The sequence below is a fragment of the Saccopteryx leptura genome, chromosome 3 (genome assembly GCF_036850995.1).
Source record: "Saccopteryx leptura isolate mSacLep1 chromosome 3, mSacLep1_pri_phased_curated, whole genome shotgun sequence".
NCBI classification, from domain to species: Eukaryota; Metazoa; Chordata; class Mammalia; order Chiroptera; family Emballonuridae; genus Saccopteryx; species Saccopteryx leptura.
This window is the reverse complement of record NC_089505.1, coordinates 307,338,928-307,358,404: the sequence shown is the minus strand read 5'-3', so window position 1 is coordinate 307,358,404 and position 19,477 is coordinate 307,338,928. Positions and strand designations below refer to the sequence as shown.

Sequence of the window (19,477 nt, the reverse complement as noted above, 5' to 3'; positions counted from 1 at the left end):
TTAAAATACATTTTTTTGCCTGACCAGGCAGTAGTGCAGTGGATTGAGCATCGACTTGAGCCACAGAGGATCCAGGTTCAACATCCCGAGGTTGCCAGGTTGAGAGAGGGCTCATCCAGCTAGCGTGCAGGGTTGCTAGCTTGAGCATGGGATCATAGAACCTGACCCCGTGGTCATTGGCTTGAACTCAAAGGCCCCTGTCTTGAAGCCCAAGGTCTCTGGCTTGAGCCCAAAGTTGCTGGCTTGAGCAACGGGTCACTGGCTCAGCTGGAGCCCCCCTGTCAAGGCACATATGAGAAAGCAATCAATGAACAACTAAGGTGCCATAACAAAGAATTGATGCTTCTCATGTCTCTCCCTTTCTGTCTGTCTGTCTGTCTCTCTCTCTCTCTCTCATTAAAAATAAATAAATAATACATTTTTAAAAGAAGTTCGCTAAGCTCTGTTAGAGTTTATCTCATAAGAAATCAAAGAGCAAGTGTGGCAAATGTAACCTGAAAGTAACTGTAGCTCCTCCTTTTCAGCGACTGCAACAGCAACAGGAACTCCGTCGCCTCCTTCACGAGCATTTGCAGCAGCCAGTGCAGCTCGTATTTTCACAGCGATGAAATGGACTCAGGTGTGTTTGCTGAATACATTGGTGCTTTTGGACACTAGTTCTGTTGGTGATACTTGACTGGGATTGCCTTGTTTGGTCCTCGTGCATTTTTACCTTTTATCAGTCATGCCTGGTAACTGCACATGTGGCGTTTCAGTTTTACATGCTCAATAAAGTCAGTTTCCCACCCCCAGTAATAAACAGTGAATTAAAAAGAGATGCAAGAAACCAATTTTTTATTTATCTTACTATATGGTATGATCTTTCTTTGGCATTATTATATAGGCTGATGGGTATGGGGGAGGCAGGTTTTACTAAAACATTAGGCACTGTTGACTGGATGTGGAGGTGGGAAGGGCTTTGAAACTAAGGATTTCACAACAGTAGATGCACCGAGTGGCCTTGACGTAGGTGATGGGAGTGATGAGGAGAACACCAGCTGATACAGATAACTCACAAATATCTTGTTTGGTATGTGTCACAAACAGGACTTTTCAGTCAGTTAGGATAAGTCTTAATTTTTAAATCTGCCATTTACTTAAACGATTTAACCATTAGAAAAATATACCATTTGGAAACATTAACTTGAATAATGCAGTGCTCTTTCTGTGTGGCCGCTTCACCTTCCTCTCCAAGGATCAATAATCTGATAGCCTCACAGCCATAAAATCTTATGGAATTCGTTTTCTGAACATAAGAACCAATGTTTGGAATAAGAGCTCATGGTTAAATAGTTTTTGTTTTGTTTCTATTAAAATACTTTGGAATGCTAAACATAAGATTAATGATTTTATTTTTACTATCTAGGTGATGAACTTCCGCTGAGTGTTCGTATTTCTCATGAAAAACAGGACAAGATACATAGTTGCCTTGAGCACCTTTTCAGCCAGGTATAATTGAGACAGCCATGGGCACTGTTTCTGCAGACTAAACTATCAAGAATCCCTTTTTCAGATCTAGTGAAGGAGGTTGGAATTAGAATAGAAAGGCCTTACTTTGTTCCTCCACCTACTTGACCTCAATTTCCACAGTGTAAGATAGGAATAAATATTCTTGCCACCAGCTAACCCAAAGGATCATTGTAATGTCAAGTAGTCTACACTCCTGGGAAAATTATAAAAAGTTATATGCACAGTAGCTATTTTCTTCATTGTTTGTTTCTCTGTGGGTTTTCAGAATCCCTTATGACATTTCATGTTTAATTTTATTTCTAACTTCAAAAAGCAGAAGATTGTCTCAGGGTTGATGTTGTTGTTTTATAGTCTTAAAAAATTTATATCCATAACCAAAATGTATAATGTATTAGCTTTTACTATTTTGCAAAGGTTTTTGATGACTTTAAAGCCTTTTAATAACTTTAAACCTTTACTTTTTTGTTGATGTGAATTTATATTTTGTATTAATATATGGGAGGTTAGTAAGAAATGTTATCGCAAATGTTATCAGGTGAGTTTATGTCGATAATTTATTTAAAGGTCGATTTCACAAGAAACATGGGATTTCAAAAAATGATCAATGCTTTAAGAAAAAAATATGTTGCAAGATTTACTCTTGGAAATATATATTCTGTGTTATGAGAATATGTAACTCAGAATCTCTACTATTTGCATAGGTGGATTCAATTACCAATCTCCTAAAAGGGCAGGCTGTGGTGAGAGCCTTCGAGCAAACCAAGTACCTCACCCCGGGTCGAGGATTACAGGGTAAGGTTTAAAAACCAACTGTTAGAAGAAATTGAGAAACAAAGCAGTAGACAATATAGTTATGAAACAAAAGTGTAGTGCACAAAGGAAGATTCTGGTTGCTCATGTTTCATAATTCACTTAATACTACTTCTATTTTGAGCATTTTTGAAGATAAGTAAAAAATCAGTATAGGAACTTTTAGGTATCTTTGAAAGTTAAAATGTTTAATGCTTATCAGGGCCAGACTGAGTAGAAATGAGTTAATTGAAGAGATGTATGTGTTGAGTGGCCTTGGCTAAAACCAAGCATCATGCGGGCTTGCTCTGTCCAAGTGGTGGGGGAGGGGGTTTGGGAGCGTGGGTGGGCAAACAGAACAGCCAAACAAAACAGGGTGGAGAGCTCCCACTTTCTGACATCTACGTTAGCACGTTTAAAGTATAGCTTTTCATCTAAATTTGCTCCTTTGTTTAAACATTTGTAAGGAAACAATATTAAGGTCTGGCTCTCCGTATTTCACACATTTTATCCTGTGATCTAGTTAAAGAAATTGCCACCCTGATAATGATTTAGAACAACAGCCAGGAAAATAAAATTCTGAAGCTTACAGTCTTGTTAAACTGCTTGGTAAATGATTGAGAGTTAAGAGAGATTTTTTTTTGTGTGTTTATTCAGAATTTCAGCAGGAAATGGAACCAAAGCTGAGTTGTCCAAAAAGATTAAGGCTTCATATCAAGCAAGATCCTTGGAATCTTCCCAGCAGCGTCCGGAATCTTGCTCAGAACATCAGAAAATTTGTTGAAGGTCAGGATGAAAAGCAAAGAACATCTCATGACATTAGCAATAATCATTTAAAAACACATTAAAACAACAGTTGAGTAATGCTCTGATGAGCTTTCCAGTGTTTCATGTTGAGAGGATTATAGGGCTGTAGAGTGTGATGGAGGAAAACAGAAGGGAGGGATAAGATTGCAGAACCTTATGATCCAAGGATCTATGATCTGTATCATGGAGAGTATTTTCAATGAATAAAATAAGGGCCTATACTTACGAAGACAAATGGAACATAGAGAGGGTTTCATATTTTATAATATGAAGCAACATCAGAAAAATTTCTAAAGGATTCACAAAAGTCATGAAGCTAAATTGAATGGAAAAATATAAAAAATCAATTGTATATCTGTGTGAGAATCAAAATGATGACATCCTTAGTTTTTAAGTTTCTTTTTCAGAATTTCTTGTCAGAGTTGATGGTGTTATTAACTACCATGACATTGTTTCCCCAATACCCTATAAGTAATTCAACCTGTAATTGTTGATATAACTTCGAGGCAACTTCAGTAAGTCTGATCTCATGCTAAGGGTCAGAGATACTAAGTAGAAAATTCGGAGTATTTTCAACATGATTATGGTGCAAAAGATGAAATGAGAAATTTAATTTTCTGAAATTTAGCAATTTTTCCCCATTATTGTCTAGTGGTTGGCAGTATCTGGAGACACACTGTGGCAGGTACAGCTGTGGGTGTACAACTGACATCAAGTGGGTCGAGTGCAAGGATGCTACGGAATGTTCTACAATGTATAGGACAGTCCCTCACAACAGAGAATTATTTGAGCCAAAATGTTAATGTGCTGTAGCCAAGGAACCTATACAATTAATAAATATTATGCCTGTATTTAAATTTTTTTCTTCAGTCATTTGTATGTCAGTTGGATGTAGTAAGTAGTATTCAGCAAAATTATAACACAGCCTCATTAGAGAGGGTTATATACTGTTTTTTTTATACTGTTAAAAAGCAAAATTCAACTGAGTAAATTTGAAGCTCTAATTGCCTTTATTAAATGATTCATGAATTAGGCAGCGCCCTATCTAGCAACTGCAGGGGTGCTCTAAGGGCTGTGCCAGATGGAAGGTTATTACAGCAAGAAGGGTGGGACAAGGGAGCTATTAACAAATGAAGAAGAAGGATTATACTATTTAGACCAGCACATTTTCTTTTGGAGGAAAGGGAACTGCAAGGGTTTTTATCACTCAGGTTGGTTCTTCTTTCTGTGAGAGATTACCTTAACAGGTTACCTTAGTGTTGTTTGACCAGAAAATTCCAGATGGCTGATGAAGGTTGTATTTCCAGGAAAAGTTGAAATAGCAATGAATAAATAAATCGGGTTTGGTATCATCAGTTCTAACACAAGTGGCGCTATTTTGGGTCTGTGGTTTTCTCTACCAATTCTTTCCTGTTCAAAGCTAGCTCTGAAACTCAACAGAGGCTGAGCCAGTCGCTTAACCCCTTTGAGCCTCAGTTTCTTCATTGTGGGGGGCCTCTTTTCTTCATAAATGACAGAAATGGTTTAAATATTCTATGATTACTAAGTCTTCTGCCTAGAAATATACTCAAATATAACAGCTTAGGTATGGTTTAGAGATCAGCAGAGAAGTTTGTAAAGATGTGAAAAACTCTAGATAAATCACAGCAGTTCTATTGTTTGATGAAATCTTTTGTTCTTGACAGCTGAATTTCTTGGCTGTAATTTTATTTTATAGCTAAATACCATGGTTAGTTGTGATACATTATAACAGAACATTTGAAGTTTCCCAAGATAATGAATAGCAAAAGTGATAATTATGTTTTTTAAAGGCTGTTAGGCTTATGGGATTTAGTTGTATATATACTTTACTAAGTAAAAGATATGTTTTCACTGTATAGATACCAGTATCATAACACTTCTAAAAGTTATAATTTATGAATCTAAATGCAGTTGTTTTCATCATCCTTGAGGTTTTTTTTTTTTACTTTATATAGATTTTAGAGTAAATGAAATATTATGAACAGAGAAATCCTTAAACCTTTTTTGTTTGTTTGTTTGTTTTGAAGAGCTTTATCTTTAAGATATAAACCTCTTCTAATGCAGGATGAAATGCTTACTTTTTGAGAATGTCTTCATTTGAAGAACCATACATTTTTACCTCAAGTCCTGCTTTTATACTTTTAGTTCCTCATAGCACAGTAAGCAGCAGCAAGAATGGCAGTTATCTACATTTATTGATTAGTGATAGAGGTTGAATGTGGACCACTGTTGGTTATGGGAGCCCAACAGCTGAATGGATGTGGCTGGGTATGCCAAGAGTCATAGTCAATGGTGCAGGAAGGGCTCTTGGCAGAATTTAAGATGCATTCCTGGTTGCAAGTTTCAATGAAATGATATTACCTTGGGCAAGAGCTATGATTGTCACCATATTAAGTGAGACCCTGAAAAACAATTCATCACTAGTTCAGCTCAATGAACCATTCAAGGCAGAGATCAAGTTGCCATTTCCTGGTAATGTGATGTGTGTGATGTCTGGTCCTGTTCTATGGGATGGAAGTGGCAGCCCTGGGATCCTTGTTAGCAGCTGCTTGTTACATGGAGGCACTGAAGTAGCCTCACCAGTTCAGCATGAATTTATGTAATGTAACCTAAAGTAATTTTTATTTTATTTCTCAAATTGTCTTTATGTAGAGAATGATTTAATGGAAAGTTAAGTCGTACCTGTAAAATAGCATAGTGCCACTTTGTGAGAATTTCAGTGTTTATATATGCAGCTGGGATGACCCCATTCTGCTGTTCCTGTAGGGCAAAAATAAATATCCCTTTTCTCCTATTCTTCTGGGTACTCTGACTGGGGCTCTGTATGTGAGACTGACAAAAGGCAAATTAACAAGAGGAAAACATGTTTAACATAATAATCTATTTTAAATAAGTTTTTCATGAGACAGGAATCTTCATTATGAAATGAAGACCCAAAGAAATAGTTAAACCTGAGAGTTTTTATACTAGGTTTGATGAAGAGTAGAAAGTTGTGGGAAAATGTAATAGGACAAAGGGTGTGAGCTAAGGGCAGTAAACTGGGGGAAACTTAGCAAGGTCTGTTCCTCCAGCATCTTTGGACTTAAGGGTGCTTCTTTCCTCTAGATAGAGGGAGGGCATCTCTCATATGAGATTGTATGATCTGCTTCAGGGGAGAAGGGGGAGGTCAAAGAGTCCTTCGTACACCTGCAGTTTCTCAAATTCATTCAGCTTAAAATACTTAATATGCCGAAGTGCCATATTTGGGGGTAGCATGTTCTGAACCTTTATTTCCTTACCTGTTGGGAGAGTGCCTATTCAGACAGCATGAACGCTCCATGCTTTCCGCCATACCATACCTTGCCCTTGCCTCACTTTCATGTGACTGTTCTGAGTTATATCATTTTGTAATAAACTGAGCAAGTTGAGACTCAAAGAAGTTTAGAAATTTTTTAAAGACCGCGGATCTAGTATGTAATACAGGGTCTTCTGACCTAGTTCAGTGTACTTCCTGCCTCTGAAATCCTTTGTTTTTGCAATCTCACTTGTAAATGGTAATGACCGCTTAAGTATTTCCTGTATTACTTGTAGGTTGATTTCGTTGTTCTGACTGTTGTGGACCTATATAGAATAAGATGCAACCTAACCTTTGTTATATCCCATATTCTTGGACATGTAAAGAACTTGATAGGCTTTTATATCATATTTACCTGTTGCAAGTAAACTACTTGCCAATTGGAAGTAAATGACCATATAACTTATTGGACAGATAGCAACAAGTATAAAGTTCATACATATCATTTATGAAACACTTGTGATTGACCTTGTTTGGAGATGGGGTAGTAAGATGAGTGTTCCTCAACATTTACTATTTTTCTGTCCTTTAAGGCAATATCTTGACTTACAGATAGAAAAGAAGACTATATATATTCTACATAATCTATAAATATAACCATTTAATTATATATAAACTATAATTCAAATATATTAGTCATAATATAATATGTACTTGTATATTAGTTATATATATAATATTTTAAAGTTTTAATAACTAAGAAAAATACTGTTTGATAGTTTATTGATCATGACTATGACAACTGTAGAAGTTTAGAAAATGCCGTGTAAGCGCTAGCAGCTAAGGAGGAACTATAGAGGGAGCAGAATTTGAGTGATGTTTCATAAGTTCACATAATTCAGATTCAAGAGGCATTTTAGGGTCTTGAGCAATGGATAAAATTTATACAGGTAGGTAGGAAAGAATAGCATTTCAAGTGACTGGGTCTTCATTATCTGATGTAATGAAACTGTCCTAATTTTTAATATAGTACAGTTAAAATGTGGCAGATAAAGACTGAACAATTAACTGATATTTTTTTTTTTCTGCAGAGGTAAAATGTAGGATACTTCTGGCACTTCTTGAGTATTCAGGTAATATTTTTCATTTATTTTACTATTTAAAATTAATATACACCATGACTTTAAAAGTCTTTAAAAGCAAGACAATGCCTTCAGCAAACTAGATGGAAATATGACTCCTTCCTTCTCTAAAGTCTTGCAAAAATTGGAAAAAAAGGACTTAGTTTCAATAAAAACACTAAAATATATACTCATCTTCAATTACAGGTAGAAACATGAAAATACATAGAAACATTTATATAGAATATAATTTAAAAACAGAAAGGGAGCAGATTTGGTAAAGTTAATTGTGCAAATGGATATATATTGTGAAATGGTGTCTAACTTCTGTCTGTGAACAAGGATGAAGTAGACACAAATTTAAGGGGTGGAGAAGTGGGTGGTACTCCTGGATGGGCGGAGCCTCAATCTCATAATCATATTACAAGGGCCTGGGTATAGGCAGTGGAGGAATTCTTAACCTCTTTTACAATCCACCACAGTTGAAAATTTTAAATTGTAAATAAATAAAAGGAAAAGCCAAGTTAACCAAGAGGGCCTTTTTGTTTGTTGGTTGGTTTTGTCTTAAAACAGGTTTTGCTTTGCTTTTTGACTGGATAATAATAATAATAATACCATAAACTTCATACATTTTTTTAAAGTTTCATTAATACGCACACAGTTGATGGACCTCATTCTTATGTATCTCATTAGGTTCTCACAACCACTCAGTGAGAATATTATTATATTTGCACCGTTTTGAAAGTGAAGAAATTAATAATCAGGCAGATTAGTAATAATTAACCAATAATAATTAAAAATAAAAAATAAGGCAGATTAATATTAATAATTAGTAAATTATGTTTGTTCAACACATATTTTTGAGCATCTGGAAGATTAGGCATATAGATGCTTTATTGAGTATATGAATAAATAAATGGTAGATGGCAGGTTTGAAATTCAAACTTACGCCAGTTTCAGAAGTGGTCCTTGGAATGTATTACTTGACTCATTAATATTCAAGTATCTGTTCTTACAGATCCTTATGCTGATTTCACTTTTTTTTTATTCTTGTCATAATTCTACTTTTCCCTTCCTCATTCACTCTTTGTTCCCTCCTGTATGTAGCGTGGCACTGAAGAAAAACAAATTCCTCCATATCCCTGACTGCAAAATCCACTCTGCTTGAAAAGAGTAGACTGTGTCTGCAAAATATTATTCTTACCTCGCTTTTATTCCTGTCTCTCTCTAATCGTCTCCTTTTGTTTCCTTGTCTATTTTGCTTTCTTTTCCCTACTGTCTCAGAAGAATGACTGGGATTGCTTGTGTGTCTAGAAACCATCTCATTCTTTTTAGGCTAGCTAGCTAACTGTGACACTTGACTAAAACAGTCAAGATTAAATGAAGTGTTAATATTTTAAAACATGTTTGTAGAAAATGACTTTTCGTAGGTGCTTAAAAATTGAAATGAAACAGAAGTATTTGATAAGTTTTTAAAATCCACTTGTTTTTAGTCTAATCCCACTACAAGAGAATACTTACAATGAGACACAAATAAGCTCTCACAAAAAAACACAGTGCTCTGCTTTTCTTCTTTTTACTAGACCCAGGAAGCATTAATTGTGATTCTTGCTGTAGTTCCTATTGATAAAAATGAGGAAGGAGAATAGCTTTGGAAAAAATGGACACTTGTGAATTTCAAACAGCTGTATAATTAAAAGGAAAAGACCTTTTAATAGGTTTTTGCTGGGAGTTAGCTTAATTTAGTTTCTTTATCACGGTGTTCCTTCACATTCAGCAATAAAGCTAAGCACCCACTTGGTGCAGGTGCCAAGCACCATGCCAGATGCTAGAGAAAAGAAGAATCAACATAATAAAACCCTCCAATTTCACTTTGCTAAATGCTCTAAATGTTTTTATCTCATTTATCATCATTTCAGATCTAAAACCTAGGAATATCTCATCTTGCATCTAAGACTCTAATACTTAGGATTATATCGTTTAAAATTAGTGCAGTGGGTAGACGAAGGCAGATTATATGTCTCTTAAGTTCATGAGCATAATGCACACGTTATATGGTATATGCCACTTCCCCTGGCCTTCTGTGCTGAAAGTCCCTGGGTTCACAAACAAGTATACAGATTCTTACAACAGTAGGTCATTAGCCATTTAGTACAGGGATGCCCCCAGGCCTGGTGGCAGATAGAAGTGCAAATACTTCCTGAAGGAGAGGGGGGGATATCACAACGGGAGATAATATTTTAATAGTTCAGAGTTTCAATAATTCAGTGAGTTGACTCTTAACTGATGATTTAAAGACTGCTGGTGGAGGAGAGAGCCTGCAGCCAGTGGGCCCATGGACAAAGGTGTAGATTATAGGGGCATTTCTTGATGTGCCTTTGACATCTATGCTAACTAGTTATTTGCTCTCTGTTAAAAATAAGAAGGTGGCAGTTGAAAATCACCTCATTAAATAATAAGCATTTATTTAGTGCTTTTCATTTTTAAATATGTTGGTTTAAGATTTCAGTAGCAGTATGGTTCAAAGGCATCTTGGTTGTCTCCTCTCTCAGTCTGCTGAAAGCATAGACATGTCCAAGACCCCAACTTGGACTTTTTATAACCCCGGTAATTGGTTCAATGTTTAATTCCTGTGGGGCACTCAGTGTTAAAAGTTTGAATCAATGAACAGATTCAACTTTTCCATGATGCATTCTGATTTGATAATGAGGCTGAATGAGAAATATAATTTGGCTTCAAATGCATACAGAATTTAGTAGCAGAAAGTAGAAGAAACATTTAAGTATTTGTTTGAAAAGAAAAGAAGAAACTTGAGAATTTCTTCTCAAAAGCTACTTGGAAATAAATTGTTTTCTACTGTTGGCTAAGTTATTAACCCTTGTAGTCTCTTCTTAAGCACACAGTGGAACCAGGTCCTTCCTTCTCCAGAACTTAGCCTTCCGCTCTTGACATAAGCAATTTTTTTCCACTTTGACTTTTATTAGGACATTATTCTCAGGTTATATAGGTGGGAATATTCCTGCCAAAACTACCAAAATATATTTTAAATTGATCCCAGATTTCTGCTTTACTGTAGAACAATAGAAAAGCAAAGCAACAATGCAGAAAGAAGATACAGGGCAATTTTTACTTTAGTTCCAATCTTGAACCTCTGTCCTTTAGCTGCACTTTTGGGCTAAAAGCTATCTGAGTTACTAAATCTAGGCATTTCAAGAAGCCAGAAAATGAGTGCAGATATTTTTATTTACTTAATTCATTTGTCTGTTAGTTGCTCTACTGGTTTATTACTTCCATTCATTCATTCATTCAGTAAACATCTATTGAATGTCTATATTCTTTTAGAAATTATGCACAAGAATAGAAAAAGTGTTTTGTTTTCTTAATTACGAATTGGACAAAGTTCTTTCCCAGTTTGGGTATTTTATAGTTACTTATAAAATGCTCTTTTCCATTTATTAGAACGAGGTACCTGGTATATAACTGCTTAAGGAAAATGTCCAACACATGCTGTTGGTTAAATTAATAAGTTAAATCATATGGAATTGCATGTTCAACTACTTTGACCTACTAAAGTAGCAAGTTCTTACAGTTTAACCTAAAAATGAATATTTTCATTGTAAAATTAAATATTTTTAATGTTATTTATTTTTCTAATAAAATTTTCAAGAGTAGGTTTCACTAACAGTGAAACTAAGTAACACACCATTACATTATGTGTATATGTGCCTTTGATGGTTATTAAAAACAGATGTTCTGTGTTAAGTTGGTAAACAACTTAAAAACTATGTCTTTTTATGAATAAAGCAAGAATTCACCACTGAGTAAAGGCAGCATTTAATAACTTATACACTAATATTGATAATGTGCCTTTATTTCAAAAGGTTCTGAGCCCTCAAAATATTCAATAGAATTTTTGGACTATGACTATTTTTACCTTTGTTGTTATTCTAGTACAAATGGTTTTTCAATGTATATAATACATGGCTTGGTGTTTATATTATTTATATAGTTTGTTTACATCTGAACACACAAGGGCATTAACCCTTTGTGATCAGGTTCTCAGAAGCCTAGTTCTTTCCATTTGAGAAAACAGTGGCCCAGAAGTGGCAGTTTACATGGTAAACATACCTTCAAAGTGTTTCAGTGAAAACGCCAGTCAATTGCAGAATAAGAATCCTATTAAAGTCAATTTGTGTTAAAACTAAATATATTACTTATTTCAAAGAATTATTGTTGTTTGTGAACTGGACATATTTATAACTTGTGAAGTTGAATAGTAAATTCAGAAGATACAGATTTGCTTATTGTTACAAACTGTTGGACATCAGTATTTTTTTCCTATGTACATGTCACAAAAATATTTCAATGGGTTAGGTAGACAATGTTTAAAAATTTAGTATTAATAATATTGTATTTTATTTGCCAGTGCAGACTAAAAAATTAGTCTTTGAGTTTCCTTTAGGAAAGTCTTGGGCAACAAATGCAAATTGTGGACCACCAGGAAAAAAATGTAAATAAATAAAAACCTTAGTTTTTTTTCCCCCTCCTCCAGTTTTATAAAGCAATTTAGTGATTATAAAATAAAGTTACAATATGAACTAAGAAAAATTATTTTAATGTTTTTAACTTTTTTGGTGTTTAATGTTTTCTAAAAAACAAATATGCTAAAATGTATATGCTCATTAAGGGAGCTCAGATTCACATTTCTCATGTGGTGTGAGTTTAGGAAATGGATGAAATCACAGTGAATGTAAATGCTTAATGGATTGGTTTGGTGTGCATGACATTTTCTCAGAAGAACTTTCTTTGTGTTCCCCTGGATCACAGACAGCGAACCACAGCTCCGAAGAGACATGGTTTTCTGCCAGAGCCTCGTGGCCACCGTCTGTGCCTTCTCTGAGCAGCTCATGGCGGCCTTAAACCAGATGTTCGACAACAGCAAGGAGAATGAGATGGAAACGTGGGAGGCCAGCAGGAGGTGGCTGGACCAGATCGCCCATGCAGGTGTTCTCTTTCACTTTCAGTCACTTCTGTCGCCGAACTTGGTAAGGGGTCACAGTGCGCACCGCTGTCTGTGTCAGCGGCAACATTGTTGTAACATATTCCCAAATATGAACTGTTTTGTTATTATATCAATGGTCATTCAGCTACTTTAAAAACAAATACATTTTCCCATGGGCAAATATAACTTTAATAGGCAGATAGAAGGAATTCTTTCTTTCCCGGTTTTTATCATTTCTCAGTGGCTGCTAAAATCTGAGAAAGCCTCCGTCTGTTTATGACTTTCTGCGTCCTTAAACAATGACTTTAAAAAGTCATCAGAGAAGGAGGTCTTTCTGCTATGGCTCATTTCCAGTCCAAAAAAAAGAGCCCGCCAGGAAACTGAACCTTTCTCTGAGGTTGATATTCTGGAACATTCTTGATAGAGAGTTCTGACAACTTGCATATCATACTGTCTGACAATCTGTTTAAATTTGCATGTGTTAAATGATTCTATTTCCTTCCTTTGTATGCATGTTTGTCCTGTTAAGTCTAAGGACGTTGCCTTAATTACTATAGAAGATTCCATGTTTATGCATTAGTTTTCCACAGTGGGTATGAAGAAAGTATCTTGAAATATTTGATAATTAACACTAAGGTGAACTAAGAGTTTTTTCACATGTACTTTCTGTGGTTCCGGTAGTTGCCATGATGTTTAAAGGCAAACACATTCAACTTTTATATATAAACTTAAGGTGCTAGTTAAATGGAATTGTTATTTTGAACATGAGATTCTATTTCATATGTTAAAGCTCACAGAAGACATAGCTACCATATAATATGGTTATAATTTTAAACAAATGTATGTGAATTTATACATCAAAACAATGTTTTTCTTCAATGACATTCAGGCTAGGAAGGTAATCATTGTACTGCACAGTCATAGAAGGTTCTGGAATGATAAGGTAAGGAAGTCCATCTCAGTATACTTCAGAGAAACAACTAAATTCCTTTAAAAAGACTCTACATTCCAGCTCTGGCCAGTTGGCTCAGTGGCAGAGTGTTGGCCATACGTATGGAAGTCCTGAGTTCAATTCCCGGCCAGGGCACACAGGAGAAGCGTCCATCTGCTTCTCCCCCCTCCCCCTTCTCCTTCTTCTCTGTCTCTCTCTTCCCCTCCCACAGCCAAGGCTCCACTGCAGCAAAGTTGGCTTGGGCACTGAGGATGGCTCCATGGCTTTTGCCTCAGGCACTAGAATGGCTCTGGCCGCAATGGAGCAATGCCCTAGATGGGCCAAGCATCACCCTGTAGTGGGCAACCCGAGTGCATCCTGGTCGAGCGTATACAGGAGTCTGTCTGACTGCCTCCCTGCCTCTAACTTCAGAAAAATACAAAAAAAATAAAATAAAATAAAAAAAGGACTCTGTATTTCATATGGATAATCAATTTCTCATTTGGTTTAATTAATAGAAATTTTAAAATAAGGCAATTTTGAAAAATGTGTTTTAAAATAGTATTAATCATTTCCCCTAAAATAGAACTTACATAAGAAGCCCACTTCCTAACACATGAAGGCACTGAGTGTTGATAACTGACTAAAAGAATGAATGAGGCTTTATTTCTCTTCTAGTCTTACCTTTTCACTGCCATTGTTTAATCAAGTGCAGGTACTTTAAACTTACTTTTATTTGAAATTTTATTTATTTATAAATCATATATCTGATAAGTGTCATCTAGGTTACATAATGAATTCTTCAAACTAAACAATTAAAAAAAAATCTCAAAGAGTAGGCAAAGAATTTGAATGGTTGTTTCTCCAGAGGATATATAAAGTTGCCAAAAATTATAAAAAAGATGATCAACATCATTAGCCATGGGAAATGCAACTCAAAACTACATTGAGATACTATGTCGCATGTGATGTGTATGGCTGTGATTTATAAGACAGTCAATCACAAGAGGTAGTGATGTGGTGGAAATGTAACATAGTGGAGCAATTTTGGTACAGAATTTCCACATTACCAAGACATTTCACCCCTTGGTAATACCGAAGGGAAATGAAAACTTATATTCACACAAAAACTTGTACACAAATGTGCTTAGTGAGATTATTCATAATAATTTAAAAAGTTGAGACAACCCAAATGTCCATGAACTGATGAATGAATAAACAAGTAGTGGTATATTCATACAGGAGAATATTATTCAGCAACAAAAAGGAATGAAATACTGATATAAGCTACAACATGGATGAGTTTGAAAACATTATGCAATGTGTAATAAGCCAGTGACAAAAGACTACATATTATGTGATTCCGTGATTATGTAGTGTGCAAAATAGGCAAACCTTAGAGTCTAAAAGTAGTCTAGTGATTACCTGGGGCTAAGGTTTGTGGGACATTATTGGGGGGATGAATGGTAGTGGGTACTGAGTTTCTTTTTGGGGTGATGAAAATATTCTAAAATTAGATGGCAATTGATAGTTATTCAACTCTGCGAGTATACTAAAAACTGAGCTGTATACTATACATAGGTGAATTTTATAGTATGTGAATCACATCTCAAGAAAACGGTGTTTTCTTTAAATTGTTGCAAAACACATTTATTACAGAACTGATTAAAAATTCAAAGTTTGCAAGAAAAAAAAATTAAAGAAACCCAGAATCTTTGTTTCTGAAACAAGAGCATAAATGCCCTGAGGACTGTGAAGGATTCTGGGAACTGAGGCTCTGGTGGTCTGTGTGTCCCTGAGCTCTGAGGGCAGTCCCGGTCAGTTGTGTGTGGCTTTTGTCAGATCAGGTGGAGAATTGTGGTATGCATGTTAGCAAGTAGAGGCCAGCCTCTTTGGGACATTTCTTCCTGTGTGGGTTTCTTCAACTGGAAAAATACTGATTCTTTAGTCCTGTCCATCCATTTCTATTCATGGCATTCATTCTGCTTCAAAGGACTTTAGAAAAGTAAATAATGACTTAATTAACATTTATCCAGTACTTACTGTGTACCATACACTATTTTAAGTACCACACCAAGGTGCAGAGGTGACAATTATCTTAACCTCTTGGTTTCCATTCAGTATTCTTTTCCATTAGATAGAAATTCTTGCCATCTCCTGCAGTCTCTATTCAAGCTGCCCCAAAATGTGGCTATAAACTTACAGCAGCTTTTTAATAATGTGTGTAAAGCATGTTTAAATTATTGTTTAAAAGGATCATTGACATTATTACAGAAACAAATGTCACCTTTAAAAGATAATCTATGCATGATAAGGCTCATTATTCTTTCATGAGGAAATTAGTGAAAGACTCTCATGGACTAAATTGTACATAGGAAGGCCAGAATCCAATCCTGGAAAGATGGTATTGCTGAGACATGCACTGAACTGGTTATCACATCTGTCCTTACCGGCCTCAGCAAGAGAATAACATGTTGTGAGAATGCAACAGATAATTAAAACAAATCAGATTGCATATTCACACGATTTTAGGTTCAGGCCCCACCGAAGCAAGTGAGGGGGAAATGATTCTTATCCCCATCCCTTTGAAAGAAAAAACATTACACACATGCAAATTGCTTTTATCACAGTTTTAATAAATTGAATAATGAATAATGCATAGATTATCTTAATGTAAAATAGGATGATCAGTATGTAATTTGGCTTTTTAATAAAACAACATTCTCACCTTTCAGCTGTTACATTTATAAGATTATAGAAATTTAGAGGCAAATGACATGCTTTTTTGTACAGATTTATTTGTAAATAATAAACAAAATAAACATGATTAGAGTCTAGCTACAAAACAAAATGGAGAGTTGTGTAGAACATTTAGACAACTGAGAAAAGTAAAAATATAAAGCTATACAGCTTTGAGAGATTTATTAATTTTATTTTAGACAGTAAACTTTTAGTTAAGTGTCGATAATATTTGTATTTCAGTGAAGCACAAGGGAAGCTAGTTTGGGTCCAGAGATGTTATGTTATGTAATGCTATGCTATGTGTGCTGTGCTGTACTATGTTATGTTCTATACAATCCTGTTGTATCATGTATTATTTGTTTGTGTTTTTTCTTTCTAGACAGATGAACAAGCCATGTTAGAAGATACACTGGTTGCACTATTTGATTTGGAAAAAGTTTCTTTTTACTTTAAACCATCAGAAGAGGAACCACTGGTTGCAAGTACGTCATTAAATGTTTTATAGGTGTTTTATAGAATTTCTTCGGTGTCAAAAAACAACATATGGTAATAATTTGATATTAATATATTTAATATGAAGTTTAAATTGTTTTATATAAAATGCCATATTTAGGAAAAATAATAGCAATTTAGAAGGGATAAAAAAGTATATATAACTTAAATCTACAGATAATTCTAAACTTTTATTTTTATCTATCAGTTTGGCCTCCAAAACTTTTTGAGCATATGCATCAAATTTTGTGCTAGTCAAGGTTTTCTTCACTTTTTAAAAATTTTTTGTTATTGTGTTAAAACATACATACCATAAATTTACCTTTTAACCAGTTTTCAGTGTAGAATTCAGTGACATTAAGTATATTCACAATGTCATGCAGCCATGTTCAACATCCATCTCCAGAATTTTTTCATTCTCTGAAACAGAAACTCCATACTCATTAAGCAATAAGTCCCCATTCCCTCCTCCAATTCCTGGTAACCTCTATTCAATTTTCTGTCTCTTAGAATTTGCCTATGCTGGTACCTCATATAAATAGGATCACTGGATATTTGTTCTTTCTACTGCTATTTTATATCAAGATTTTAAAGAAATAAAATAAAAGGACTGTCCTAATATTTCTGGCTGTGTAGATAAAATCCATAGTTTCTAAAAATTTTTCTCAAACAGGTAGCAAAATTGACGAGATTGGGTTTACACTCCTCCTCAGTCGCTCCTGTAGAGAATGTGTTAGCCGGCAATGAAAACAGGCATTTAGGGCCAGTAAGAAACAGAAGAGCCCTGTGTCATGCTCACATTGCATGAAATGTAGATCTAAACCAACTGAATATGACATAATTATTTGATCTGACAATAGTTGATAAAAGTTATAATTTAATTTTGAAGTTCACACATATTCTCTATTTTATGCTAGCTTAAAAATGAAAATTAAAAATCATTTCACCTGAGTGTCAGGAAGTTTAATGTGTATAAATACAATCACAATAACCATCTTGATTCATTTATTCATCCTCTACAATATCTAAGATGGCAAACCTTTTTCCGTCTTGCTCATTGTTATATTTCCAGCATCCAAGAGAATGCCTGGAATAGAAAGGCCAACTTTTTTTTTTTTAGAAAATAAATGAACAAATATCGATTAAGTATATGCACTGCCACAGGCTAAAGGGCTCTATGATTATAAAAGTAAAAGGGAAAACAAACTTAGTGTGGAGAATGAAGGAGAGAACTTCAACAGAACATGGTTGTGTCTAATGCTGCAAGGAACTTACTTAATAAATTGAAGGAAGGAATGAAAAGTATTTCTTTAATTTAGCAATTTGCCATCATTATACTTAATAAAGATGATATTGTTTAGAAGTATACATCCAACAAAGCCTAGGTTTTAAACGCTTTATCTTTTACTTTCTGCAAGTTATCCTTTAACTGCTATTTCAACATTGTTGTAAACAGGTTTAAAATTTATTTGTGAGTCCAAGAAATATTTAACAGTTTGTTATTTTTCTGCCCCTTTTTTTTCATAAGTGCGAGGATCTTTATTATGGTAGAAATCCAGGGCTTGAAAAGGTTCTTACTTATTTTCACGTTTTTAATGTCTAGTGCAACAAATAGGGAGTCAAAAAACATTCACTTAATCCATGATCTGATTTAAGAATGATAATCTTGCCTGACCAGGCAGTGGCACAGTGGATAGAGCATCGGACTGGGATGCAGAAGGACCCAGGTTCAAGACCCCGAGGTCGCCAGCTTGAGTGCAGGCTCATCTGGTTTGAGCAAAGCTCACCAGCTTGGACCCAAGGTCACTGGCTTGAGCAAGGGGTTACTCAGTCTGCTGAAGGCCCATGGTCAAGGCACATATGAGAAAGCAATCAATGAACAACTAAGGTGTCACAACGAAAAACTAATGATTGATGCTTCTCATCTCCCTCCGTTCCTGTCTTTCTGACCCTATCTGCCCCGCTCTCTGACTCTCCCTCTGGCTCTGTAAAAAAAAAAAAAAAAAGATAATCTCATTCATTCATTCATTCATCAAAAATCTTTTAAATGCCTATGAAGACCAAATCCTATTTTCTACATTGGATACAGGAGAGAATTAAACAGAGAGCCCTCACAGGGTAGATATTCAAATGTGGAGATATAAATAATAAGCAAGATAAAAGGAGGTAATTTGATAACAAATTAAAAGATAGTAATAAAAATGAATAAGGGAAATAGAAGAGGACAGAGGAAGAAAATGAAGGGCAGAGAGAAGTGTGCAGGTGGTTAACAAGCTGGGTAGAAAAGACAGACTGAGGAGCAAAGCAGACATCTGAGGGGTTAAGGGAGCATATCATACAGATAGATATTTAGGAGGGGGTGCTCCAGACTCCTTGAGTCAGTGTGACACACTCTCTGGACAGCAGGGAGGCCTGTGTGACTGGATTGGAGTGACTGAGGGGGGAAAAGTAGGAGATAAGAGGAGGCCAGAACATTGAAAGAATTTTGCCTTTTATTTTTTTAAGTGAGAGGCAGGGAGGCAGAAAGATAGAATCCGGCATGTGCCCCGACTAGGGTCCACCAGGCAAGCCCCCTACAGGGCAATACTCTGACCATCTGAAGCACGGCTCTATTGCTTGGCAACTGAACTATTTCAACACCTGAGGCAAGGCCATGGAGCCATCTTCCGTGCCCGGGCCAACTTGCTCGAACCATTCGAGCCATGGCTTCAGGAAGAGAAGGGGATGTGTGTGTGTAGGGTGGGCAGATGATCTCTTCTGCGTGCCCTGACCAGAAATCGAATCCAGGA

The 19,477-nt window shown here is 35.5% G+C and overlaps 1 protein-coding gene across 1 annotated transcript in view; it reads left to right on the top strand.

The window, feature by feature from the left end:
* The window catches only part of PREX2 (phosphatidylinositol-3,4,5-trisphosphate dependent Rac exchange factor 2), a 269,082-nt gene that overhangs the window by 179,241 nt on the left and 70,364 nt on the right, over positions 1-19,477 (top strand). The window contains exons 28-34 of the mRNA XM_066378926.1: positions 525-619; positions 1,406-1,488; positions 2,211-2,301; positions 2,956-3,084; positions 7,492-7,533; positions 12,349-12,566; positions 16,576-16,678. Of these exons, the coding sequence (XP_066235023.1) occupies positions 525-619; positions 1,406-1,488; positions 2,211-2,301; positions 2,956-3,084; positions 7,492-7,533; positions 12,349-12,566; positions 16,576-16,678 (761 nt within the window). The remainder of the gene's footprint in view (positions 1-524; positions 620-1,405; positions 1,489-2,210; positions 2,302-2,955; positions 3,085-7,491; positions 7,534-12,348; positions 12,567-16,575; positions 16,679-19,477) is intronic.